At 39.8% G+C, this 13,104-nt stretch overlaps 1 protein-coding gene across 1 annotated transcript in view; it reads left to right on the forward strand.

Moving 5' to 3' along the window:
- Positions 1-13,104, forward strand: part of SGIP1 (SH3 domain GRB2 like endophilin interacting protein 1) — a 204,266-nt gene that overhangs the window by 140,559 nt on the left and 50,603 nt on the right. The window contains exons 10-13 of the mRNA XM_023754681.1: positions 644-695; positions 2,536-2,621; positions 4,959-5,051; positions 7,424-7,498. Coding sequence (XP_023610449.1) covers positions 644-695; positions 2,536-2,621; positions 4,959-5,051; positions 7,424-7,498 — 306 coding nt within the window. The remainder of the gene's footprint in view (positions 1-643; positions 696-2,535; positions 2,622-4,958; positions 5,052-7,423; positions 7,499-13,104) is intronic.

The following is a 13,104-nucleotide window of genomic DNA, read 5'->3' on the forward strand; positions in this document are numbered from 1 at the left end:
TTGGTGATGAGGGTGGGGAGAGGGGGCAGAAGGAACTGAAGATAAATACGACTTACCCATTCTTGTGTTATTTTGGTATAAAAATTTTAGTCAGCCAAGGTGACATGGAATAGGTTATAATATACATAGGGCGTGATCTTCCTTTGCTGCATACAACACATTCTAGGGAATTCTAAATTCCTGGTTCCTGGTTAAAGGTATAACATTTTCTTGGCATTTCAAGAAAAGAACAGGCAGAGAATGCTGGATTCATGTCCTATGTACATACGGCCTGGCTTAATGTTCTCTTATGATAATTGGGAAGCAGACCTGATCAAGGCATCAGACATTCAGAGAATGTTATGCTACTCCACTAGCTCTGCAGTATACAAATCTTCTATTTGATGGCTTAGCGTGGTAATTCCTTGGTTAATTAGGTTTTTACAAATGCCAGAGAAAATGCTACCTCATATGCCTAATATAAGACTGTTGCATTGCCAGGGGAGAAGGTTTGTTTTGTGGGTTTGTTTTGCAAAGCTTTCATGTTGAGTTGCTTATTGATGGGACTTAACTCTTTAAGTGTTTCCAAACATAGCTCATAAGACAGATAAGTAAGGAATGGCGAGAAAAATATGCCTAAAAATTCCTTTGTCCTGTGTATCAGGTGAAGAAGTGGCCAGACCCAGGCGTTCCACGCCGACACCAGAACTCATGAGGTAAGTGTGAAAGACGCTGGTTGTGTTTCATGCAAGGCATCACCACTGTTAACAATGTAGCCTATCTCATTTGGACTAAACTCAGCTCCTTTTACAAAAAGACCTGCCCATGTGTGTAAGTTCATAGTGTGATTCATATATGTTATCATTTCTCATAAGTGCAGCCTGAGAGACACCTTTAGGAAAGTACTCTATAGTCACCTACAGTAACTATCTATCAGAATGTGCAGTCCCCTCACTAATAGCAAGGTTGAAAATTTGTATGAAGAGGTCCTTTGGGGTCTGGATGCCAAGCTGAAATCCTATATAATAAAAGGCTAATATTCAAATTAACCGAATGTTGAAATGACTGGTCAATGTGCACTGACCACCAGGGGGCAGACACTCAATGCAGGAGCTGCCCCCTGGTGGTCAGTGCACTCCCACAGGGAGGGCGCCGCTCAGCCAGTAGGGAGAGGGCCTAAGCCATCAGTCAGACATCCCTTGAGGGCTCCCAGACTGCTAGAGGGCGTAGGCCAGGCTGAGGGACGCCCCCCGCCCACGTGCATAAATTTCGTGCACCAGGCCTCTAGTATGTTTATATTTTTCTACGAAGAATAGCCTGTTTAGTCAGGTACAATTTCATGATACATTCTACCTGCCACACACCAAAAGAATCTTCTGTTTTGTTTGGGGCAAAACATTGTGTTTTATACTGTGTATTTATTGGATTGAGCAAGTATTATACAAATGGACATTGTTTTCCAAAAAAGACTCCTATTTAAAAGATGAATCTTTTTATTTTCCCTCCTTCTCCAACCCCTCCCTTCTCCCCTTCACCTCTTACCTCCCACCACCCACACAGAGAATTCATTAGGATTAATCTAGGGAAGAAATGGAGAAGATTATGCAACCTTTCATTAATAATGAGTTTAAGTAATCATTGGGAAAAAGGATGAGAGTTTAACTTATTACTCTCTTTTCCTCCCTGATTTCTCAATACTCTTTTTCTCTTTCTGAGATGTGCTATCTTAAGGTATTAAGAGGTTGTAACTAGTCTATTGGGTAGGAGGCAGGGATGGATGCAATTAGAAGCTGGTAGGCCCAGTTTCTTATTTAAACACAAACTTCCTGGGTGGCTTATCACTTAGCCTCCCTGGCCTGACTTTCGCTAATTATAAACTGCATTAACTATAACACAGAGATGTGGCGAAGACAAATATCAATGGGTGGAGATCTTTTTTTCTTTTTTCTTTTTCAAATTAGAAGAATCCTATATTCTACATTTAGAGCTGTATGCTTTGGGAACATTTTATTTTATTGGTTTTTTAATATATTTTTATTGATTTCAGGGAGGAAAGGAGAGGGAGAGAGAGAGAGATAGAAACATCAATGATGAGAAAGAATTGATTGGCTGCCTCCTGCACGCCCCATACTGGGGATCAAGCCTGTGACCCAGGCATGTGCCCTTGACTGGAATCGAATCCTGGACCCTTCAGTCCGCAGGCCAAGGCTCTATCCACTGAGCCAAACCAGCTGGGGTGGTTTTGGGGATCTTAAGAGAGTAAGGTACTTTACAATAAACTTATCTGTTCTAGGTAGAGGTTCTCTCCTTCAAATTATTTGAAAGGGCACCTTGGTCCCCCATTGAGGGATCTTATCTCCTACCAACTCCCTTGTCCATAATACATTTGACATCCTTACATATACTTTCTAGACCTATGGGAACTTACATACATGCATACATACAGACACAAGTGCACACATACATCTGCCTTACTGTGAAAAATATGTGAAAACGTGTATGTGTTTTTCAGCATTAATATCCCCTTTATGTTTTGCTTTAATGTGTGTGATTTAGCAAAAAACCTCCAGATGACACTATGGCCTTAGCTCCCCTCTTTGGCCCACCATTAGAATCAGCTTTTGATGAACAGAAGACAGAAGGTAGGAAAAATGTATATATCTGTAGTTGTTTTTTTCTTTTCATTAACTTACTTAAAGTAAATATATGTGTTTTGAAGCATATTCTTAATGTATCATCAGATCTCCAGTAGCTGTGTTTGGTAATATAAAATGCTCTTATAAAAATCATTTAAGAACACTATGCCACATATATTAAAAAATATTATTTTTCTAGGATCCATTAGTGAGGGAAATTATATTTAAGGGTTAAGGACAAGACTTAAAACCATAATAGGTAGGCTAAGCTACTGTAACAAAGAGGCGCCAAAATATAGTGACTTCAACAAGATAGAATTTTATTTCCCTTTCACGTTAACAGTCTCAAACAACATAGGACTGTAGGTTGGCTCTGCTATTCGTCTCTGGGTCTGAGAGGGCTGCTTCAGCTCCCATCATCTCCCAGTCAGAAGAAGGGGAGTAAGGTCGGGAAGGGCCAAAGGACCTCACTGCCAATTCTTGTAAGAGCAAAATCTGGAAGAGACATACATCACTTCTAACCAGAGCCCATGATAGATCATTTAGTGCCACAGGACCAGCTAAAACTCTTTAACTATGAAGAAATTGAGAGAATGCTGGAAGACAGCTAGCAGTCAGCCACATCTGAACATTTTTCAGTGATTTGGTTAGGAAAATGTATAAGAAGCATCCCTAAATACTCTTTCAGTGATTTGTCTACAACTTAGGTCTCTTATTAACTTATCTGTGATCATCTGTTCTTAAGGACATAATTACGTAGTGACTGAAGGTGGGATTGGATTTGTGTCATTTAAATCTACCTATTAAAAGAATTTCATAACTATATCGAAACCTGATAGACAAAATAGAAAACAGTTCTTAAAATTCAAGGTAGTATTCGACATTGAATCCATACAAAGAAAATACTGCTTTACATCCTTAAAGAATGTTTACTTTTATGTTAGAACAAAACAGAGAGCTAAGACCATTTATGATGTTTATGATGGAGAGGAGATTCACCCCTGGACTTGTCAGTGAGCCTGGCTTGATGCTCTTTAGGTGGTTTTGGCCCCAGAAATTCCGTGAAGTTCCAACATTTGCACCAAGCACATTTGCTTTTCTAATACCCACACTTACCTGTCATATATACACACTCTCACTTTTTTGATTGATTTTTCTATCACTAGTTTTAAAAGCCTGGGAAAGTATATGTATTTTGGAGTCAGGCATGCATGCATGCCTGGGATCAGATCTAAGCTCCTCTGTGTTCACCATGTGTGCTCTTGGGCAAGTTATATAATCACTCTAATTTTGGGTTTCCTCTACTGAAAATGGTACTAATACCAACCACATGGTGGTATTTTTTTTCACATGGCGGTATTTTGAGGATTAAATATATATAGTAATAGCTATGGGCCTTGTGGTAAGTGATCTATATACATCTTGTATACATTATGTTTATATCCTCCTTCAATCCTTTAAATAAATCCCTGAGATTGCTTTTATGTCTTCACTAAAGGAAGGGAAGCTCAGAGGTTAAATGACTTGCCCAAGGTCTACAATAAATATGGAGGCTGCATTCAAATTCATATTCAACTAACTTTCCAGCTTGTGTTTCATAACATAATGAACTACAACCAGTACTTATATTGCCCCTGGTACATGATAGGTGCTGGGAAGAGCTAGTTATTTACATTGTTACCATAGCAATAAAAAAATCAAAAGGAGAAGACGAAACGAGTAGAAGAAATCTTAGATTCAGTGTCCTTAGATTCAATACCTAATTGCTCTGATATATTTTAGATGTCTACTGGTAAGCACTTGTTTATTTTTCTGGTTCTCTTAAGTATTTACCATTTTTTGATCATTTAATTTCTTTCTATGATGCTATGAAAGGTTTATTTAAAGACCCTATAAGATTCTTTAAAGATACAAACCACTGTATAGAACCCAGGCATTTTAATTTTTGAAACATACCGGTATTCCTAGCAAACTTTAAATAACCCAACTAAAGCAACTTTCCGTGGGATTAATGGCTGGATTTTCAAATGGGTACCAGAAACTGAGCCAGTATATTCAGAATGTCCTCGAGTGATCAACCAGAAAGAAAATGCAGTTTTTACTTAGCTGTATATAAACACACATACACTCTCCTGTACACATACAAAAACACACCCCCTACTCCTGTTTCCATTTTCTGCTTGAAAAGAACGAGGAACAGCATGTTCCTAGATTAATTTGCTAATTCTGAGGCAGGAGGGAAGTAATTTTGTGAAGCTCAACTTTAAATTGAAATGTTAAATTCTAAAATATAGCGGCATTTCTTTTGTAAACTCACCCTGGAAAATTTTTTTATATTTCCAGTTCCTTTAGATCAGCCTGAGATATGGGGTTCAGGCCAACCAGTTAATCCAAGCATGGAGTCGCCAAAGTTAACAAGGCCTTTTCCCACTGGAAGTAAGTTATGTGCCTGCTCTGTCTGGAAAAATAAGTGACTCATTTTACTGTCTGTCTGCATAGTGAAATTGGGCAACTTTTAGAAAGTCTACGTCAGCAACATTTGGACTGTATAATATTCAGAAGAGATGTTATTCTAACAGGCTTTAGAGTTAAAGGGGCCAAGGCAGGTTGTCAAGGCAGGAATAACATAAATAAAGTAAAATCAGTAACTTTGGATCATAGTCTCTTCTGACATTCCACAGACTCACTTATTCATTCATTCATTTAGTCATGCATTCAGTGTGCATATGTAAGAGTGAAAAGCAAGTGAGCCAAGAACCTACCATGCTCCAGGCCTGGGCTATCACACAACGCAGAGGTGTCACACAGCACCGGGTCAGGTGTGGTTTCTGATAGTCCTACAGAACAACTGAGGCTGCATAGGATAGAAAGACCACATTGAGAGGAGAGTATGACAATTGGAGAGCAAGGGAAATGATGGTATATGGTAGAGAGAAGCCGAGACAGGAGATCTGGGCAAATTTATCTCAAAGCAGGGCCATCAGCCCATCTTATTCCGGCATGCCCCACCCCCACTCCAGGTCCTGAAGATCTTTAGAGCCCTTTGCCTGCAATGGGTTGGGCTTTGGGGGCTGAAGGGATTGCTCATTAGGTCAAGCCACCTGTCGGATGGATTTATTGAGTTCTCATTTCAGTGGACTTATCTTAGCAGATGTGCATGGGGAAAGCACTCCTTAAAAATCCTATGGGAGGAAGATTGGATCTTAGAGAAAGGTGTTTGGGCATGGTGGGAGGATGCAGAGGGTATTTTTACGCTGTGAGGTTCGCATAGAGACCAATTAATACTTTTTCCAGTTCAGCATCCCCAGGGCTCTGCTTTTTGATGCCTAAAAATAATCATAGGAATTAATCAAGGGATTCCTAATCAACGGCCCAAGAGGCTGTTTGTTGGAAATGTTGCTATAAAGCCATGTGATCCAATCTTTCCGAGAATATCTATATATATAAAAGCCTAAGCAACTGAACAACCAAACGACCGTTTGACTGGTAGCTATGACGCTCACTGACCACCAGGGGGCAGACGCTCAATGCAGGAGCTGCCCCCCAGTGGTCAGTATGCTCCCATAGTGGGAACACTGCTCAGCTGATCCATGGGTGCCAGAAGCCAGGCTCACGGCTGGCAAGAGCAGCTGCAGCGGCACGAACCTTTCCAGCCTCAGTGGCAGTGCTACCAAGCAGCAGCAGTGGCAGGCATAGCAGGGGCCAGTATGTGTGGGAGTGGCCTGGTGCCCGGCCCAGACTTGGGCTCCTCCCCGGCCACCTGCTGTTTCGCGCACTACTACATCCCTCGGGGGATGTTGGGCCAAAACTGGCAGTCCAACATCCCCTGAGGGGTCCCAGATTGTGAGAGGGCACAGGCCAGGCTGAGGGACCCCAGTGGTGCACGAATCTGTGCACTGAGCCTCTAGTTTCCTTTATAAAACAGAAAAAAAATATCAACAACACTTTTTAATCTTGAACTTTCAAAGATGTATTTTCAAAAGATTAGAACCGCAGTGGAATGAACTCTTTCGATATAACAAATATGGCCAATGACAAGAAAACATTCATTTAAAGAAAGGATAAAAACAAAAGTACTGTTGAAGTAGTAATTCCTAATTTTGCCTACAAAATGACAAGTCTAGTTCAGAAGGATTGGGGCCATAACACAATACCTTTTCTATCTTCAGGGTATTTTTTTCTGTAAGTTTTATCAAGGTAAAGTGTTCATTCTTCTTTGATTCAAATCATTTTGCTTCAAACTTTCAAAAATATACTAAAATTTAAGACATGTAACTTAGAAAAATTTTCCAGACTTAATCCGTATAAAGCCACGTGATCCAGTATTTCCAAAGACTGGATATAATATCCTGACTATGTTAAGAACTTCTCACCTGAGTCCCCACCCAAGCTGTTCTCATTTCCTTGGTCACGCCCTGGATTGTAACTGTGTTAACATGATGCCTAATGATTAAGTCAGAAATTCCTTGAGGGCAGAGGCTCCTTTTATTCAACCCTATGTACCTAGTTCCTAGTACAGATATAGGAGGTTTGTCATAAAGTAATGAATTATTAAAATGATAATATTATTATGGTTATTATCTGACATTCTTTTGGCAAATTTTTATTATCATAAAGTGGAAGAATCTGAATGGGTCCTGCATCATCCCTTAGCTTTGAATTTTTAAAAATATATTTAGACCATTAATGGCTGTTCCATTTCTGAGAGCAAGAATATGAATGAAAGCTTAAATCCTGCTTCGCTACAGAATATTGTGTAACTCAGGGAGAAAGTAATCAATAATGCTTGGCTTCTCATCTCTTGGCAGCACCTCCTCCACTGCCTCCAAAAAATGTACCAGCCACCCCACCCCGAACAGGCTCCCCCCTCACAGTTGGACCAGGTAAGCTTTAGTCTTTCTGTTCCAGGATGATGTGGCAATCAGAGCAGTATCCCCGGACCTTGATGTACCCATCATGTGTTGCAAGCTGTAGACTAGACTAACCATGAAAATGTTTGCGTTTAGTTTTACTTCTGTTACAATCTATCACGAATCGAGCTTATTTTAAAGAATCACTCTCAAGTTTCACAAAAAGATTCACTTTCTCAACTAATTTTTCCTCTGTATATTATTGCTGAATGAGGGTCGCATTTACTTGTAAAATGAAAGAAAAAAATCTCAATGTCGAAAGTCATTGTTTAATTGACATGTTGCTTCATTGGATCTCATTTTCATGATATGCAAATTAATAGTCTCAAGACACAACTTTTAATTTTCCAAGAACAGACAACATTTTTGCCAGAATTAAAACTGTTTAGTCTATAAAGACATGAAATGGTTCCCAGGATGTGCAGCATACTGGTAAGCTCGGGCGGTGGGGAATTTTTTTCTTAGTAATCATAAAAGTACCTAGCTTCCCATGGCAAAAAGATGTGCAAAGATGATGAAATAGAATAAGCAAGTGCTGCATGCCTTTAGACAGACAATTTCTAAGGCACCCTTGTTCTTCTATTAAAATCAATGCTATATGTTCAATTTATAATCTACCTAGTCTTACTGGGCTAGGAAGACAAAAGCAGTAATAGTTATTTTATGTGTTTGGGCCTTTAGAATGTGTTCTTTATCACCTTGGGAATGCTATTGCAGCTTCATGCATCATCCTTTGCTATTTATGCAGCCTGGTGGGTTTGATAGCTACAGAGTGGGATATTTATCAACAAGAACAAATGCAAAACATAGTCATTTATAAAATTTATATTGACTCAAACCCAACAGGAAGTCATCCAGAGTGTCATCAGGAAAGGCGTTTGCAAGTGCAAAGCATTTTGGCCCCTTGTATCTCCATAAATATGTTACATATAAATAAATCTACCTGAAATTATAAATATTGTGGGCTATGCAAACTGCTGCCTCATTTATCTGTAGCCTTGGAACCTTGAATGTGAACTCCTTTCAAATGTGAAATATGGAAGCACTAAGCTGGTTGCTTCTGCTTGTGCCTTGCAATTATTTAGGTAACAATTTTTAATTTGAATAGCCTCAGTTTTTAAAAAAGTATACTTCCTCACACTACAATTGTTATCAAATCTTTCCTGCCAAGATCTAGGAGGTAGTTTTGAACTTTTTTCTCATATGACTGATAAGAATGAAAAAGAATAGCTGATATTAATATTTATCAAAACATAATTTTCTGTCTTGGGACTTTAGATAGAGAGAGAGAGAGAGAGAGAGAGAGAGAGAGAGAGAGATAGATGATAGATAGATAGATAGATATCACAGTCATGCCTTTGATGTTAACCAATTAGATTTGATGAAAAAAGGAATTATACAGATGTTTTCATAATTTTCTTCCCTGTGAAATAGGTATATATGTATGTAACAATTCTAATAAGCAGTGACTGTCTTCTCAATAACCTATGTGTGTGTTGTGTGTGGGATGTATATGTGTATAATATACATGTGGAGATAGCCCTTTAAATAATCTTTGTACTGTGTTTCTGGTATATTTAGGGTGGAAGATATACAGCTAATTATGTGCTATTTTTTTTTTAACTAACAGATATTATAATTAGTTTCACCAAACATTTTTATTCAATATGCTAGAGTAGATCATTAATTATGAGGGTGATTTTCAGCTATCTTTTTTTTTTTACTGTATTACATGTATTTCCGTAGGCCAGATTTTCACAAGGGACCGCCCTTTTGGCATTTGTAGTCCCCAAACCCGTATTTTCGGTGACTCTAGCACTGCCTCCTCAGAATGATCACGCTCTGCACTCTTGGGAGCAGCCCTTGAGAGCACAGCAGTCTCAGCTCTTTCGATGATGGTAGAAGTAGCTAACGGGGGTCACCCTGCGGAAGGGTAGATAATCACAAAGAAAGATGACACATTCTGGAGGCAGGGAACTCTCCCCTCCCCTTCAGCTCAATCAAGATACTTTTACATCATGAAATATGCCCAGTGAAGCACCTAGAAAGGCAACCTACTTACCAGGCTTGGCCTCACCCCTCCTACCCCACCCTCCTGACAAATAATATTAAACTCAATTAAAATTTAAAATCAACTACTTTAACCACAGGAAATGACCAGTCAGCCACAGAGGTCAAAATTGAAAAACTACCATCAATCAATGACCTGGACAGCATTTTTGGCCCAGTGTTGTCCCCCAAGTCTGTTGCTGTTAATGCTGAAGAAAAGTGGGTCCATTTTTCTGATACGTCCCCGGAACGTGTTACTCCAGAGTTGACTCCAAGGGAAAAGGTGGTATCTCCACCAGCTGCATCAGACAACCCAGATGACTCCCCAGTTCTGGGCTCCCCAAGTCCTCCAGGCCCCCCTGGCCCCCCAGGCCCTCCAGGGCCCCCTGGTCCTCCTCGAAATGTACCATCGCCGCTCAATTTAGAAGAAGTCCAGAAGAAAATCGCTGAGCAGAGCTTCATTAAAGATGATTACTTAGAAACAATCTCATCTCCTAAAGATTTTGGGTTGGGACAGAGAGCAACTCCGCCTCCCCCACCACCACCCACCTACAGAACTGTGGTTTCGTCCCCCGGACCTGGCTCGGGCAGTGGTACAGGGACCACCAGTGGTACGTCTTACTGTTTGAGTGTGCTTCATGTGACTGGGAATGGCCATGGCTGCTGCAGACTGAGCAACACTTTCCTTCCTGGCAGTTGCCTATAGAGCTTCCGTCATCCCTCCTCTGGTTCGGGTGTCCTGTGGCCCCGTGGCATGTCCTAGTCCATCGAATGCTCGCAGTCATAGTGCAAGTCTGTGGATGTGTTCTGCCCAGCCTCCCACCCTGCAATTAGGGAGTGTATGTTTTTAAGCAAAGCTATGATGTCATTGTTTGGAATTCAGGAAGGTTCTAGAAAGACAGATTTCATAGCCAGTAAGTTTTATGTTAAATGTCTAATTTCCTCGTCAGATGTCTCCACAACGGCCCTAGTTTTATTTTGTTTTGTTTTTAGTTTGTTTTGTTTTCAGCTTTATTGAGGTATAATTGACAAATAAAATTGTAAGCTATTTAAAATACACAAAGTTAGAAAATGAGATTTTAGGGGACAGCAAAAAGAAGATACCTCACTACATCCCCAACCTAATCAAGTTGCCACTAAAGACAAAGTGGTCTCTGGTTTCATTTTGACATGCTCATCAGCCTATCCTGTCAACTCTAAGTGTGGTGACAGGTGATGGGAAAGGCCATCAGAAACATAAGTTTTAGAATAATATATGCAAATGTTGACACTGAATCTGAGTTTTTTGGTTTTTTCTTATTTGAAGCTTTATTTTGTGGTTTATCACTATGAAAAGATGGGAAAACCTGCCATGCATACCAAAGAAAGATCAATATTTTTCTTAAGCATCTTCTTCCATGTTGTTTATCCCACTGGTGCACACCTTTGCCTGGCAAGACGCTCCCATGCCTGTGGGTTTGGTTTAGGCACCTTCCTGGGGTGCCATGTGCTATTTGTTTTTCATTTGCTTTGAAAGAGGACACCAAGTTTAAGTTAGTTAAGACATTTGTCTCTATTCTAATAGTCCTCATTGCTGCCTCTTCCATTGGAGTACCTTTCAGTGCTTGCTCTGTGTGTGCAAGTTCCTCTGTAAGTGTAAAAAATGAAAACTATTTAATACTCAAATAAGTCTGAAAAGCATGTGTCAAAACAAAATCAGATTTTGTTAAAATTTTTTTTACCATAGGACCTTTGAGAGCCTTTATTTTGCCAATAATAGCAACAACTATAATTTCTTGTCCTGGCACCATGCTAAGTGCATATTATTTTATACTCACAACAATCCCCTGTGGTAGGTACTCTTATTTCCCCCACTTTACAGATGGGAAAACTGAGGCTCAGAGGTATCCAGTAATTTTCCCGTTTCCTCAGCTAGAGATGATAGTCTTGGGATTCATACTCAGGTTTGTCTAATCCATAACTAGTATTTGTAACCACTGTTGTCTACAGGCACTCTTCTAAGGTTTAGTTACGAAGTATCCCAAACTTACTTGATAACTGACACCCACCTGTACTGCACTGTATCAATAAGATCACCAATATTCTCTCAAAACGTACCCCTCAGTGCTCGTCTCTATAATTCTAGAAGGTTAGAGCATCCACCTTCATCCTCTGTTGCTTTTTTAGGTCTCTTCTGGGATATAAGCTCCCAACTTCTCTATAAAGCCTTCAGTTTAGACCAAAACCCAGAGAAGTTGGTCTTCTGTTGTCGAAGAGGGGCACATTTCTGTTGTCTTTCATGGGCTCTCTTTCCTAGGCCAGGCTCTCAGTCTTCTGAAAGGGCTTTTCAAGGAATAGTGCCCTGTCTCCAGGGGCAGGCCACTAAGCTCTGGAGGGGCGGGGGAGAGACAGGGAAGCTTTGTTCCACCACCTTCCACAGGCTCTGGAAGATGTCTGTGTAATTGAATTGACCACTGGTATAATCAGTGGAGAGAGGAGCTTTGTCTTTCTTTCTGGAACCTATGGGAGTTTTGTTGTTTTTTTAATGTTTAGCTTCCATACCCTTATTTTAATTACTTGAAAATGCTGCCAGTGAAATCTATTGATTCCTAATAATTGAGCTGGAAAAAAAAACTATACTTTGCTGGTATTAAAGGATTGAATTTCTAAGTGGAAGCTTGAACTGAACCAGTGAAGCTCATGAATAAATGAAACTTTGCACCATTATCTCTTTAATTAAGTCCCAGTTTATTTGCTGCTTAAGGTTTTATTGATGGAATATACACAGACTGGCAGAAATGTGAATTTAGGATTACAACAACTGGATATGGCCTCATGTTTTAAAAAGTAGCGATGCTTTTAACTCCCTGCTCTTGATAACACTTAGGTCTTGCTTTGTTTCATTGAATACCATTATGCTCACTTTAAAAAAATCTCATCCAAAGCAAGGTAACTGTCACCCACCAATTTTAGGCAATCCTCACAAGGCAGCTTTGTAAATCAAAAGAGTTACCTGCTGTTGAAAAACAGTTGGAAGTTAAGGATTTACTTCAAGACGTTTAATTTCCTTGTGGCAAAAGTTAAAAATACCTAGCTTGGCTTGAACATGGCTTTACTGGAATGCAAACTCTGATTCTTGGCAAAGGCTCTCTCTTCTGTCTGGTTGTGTGCCAGGGGATGGGGAGGAGAAAGAGTCTCATTGGCCTGCAGCAAATGTGGAGGCCAGGGAAAGAGAGGTGTTAGTAAAGATAGAATGTTCTTCTGTGCAACGTTCTCCAACTTGAGATACTGAAGCAATATTAAAAGATGTTAGACACAGATACATACACATGCGCATCCATAAGCAAATGAGTTTGGGGTACCTGGGTTTGAATTAATCAAATATATTTCCTAATTACAAGTCTTTTTAGAGCAGCAGTGTTCCATATGGAAGCCACTAGCCACATGTGGCTATTTTAATCTTAATTATAATTAATTAAAATGAAAAATAGTTCTTTAGATGAAATAGGCACAATTCAAGTGCTCAATGGGCACATGTGACTAATGTCTAT

Source organism: Myotis lucifugus, unplaced genomic scaffold, assembly GCF_000147115.1.
Source record: "Myotis lucifugus unplaced genomic scaffold, Myoluc2.0 scaffold_63, whole genome shotgun sequence".
Classification (NCBI taxonomy): Eukaryota; Metazoa; Chordata; class Mammalia; order Chiroptera; family Vespertilionidae; genus Myotis; species Myotis lucifugus.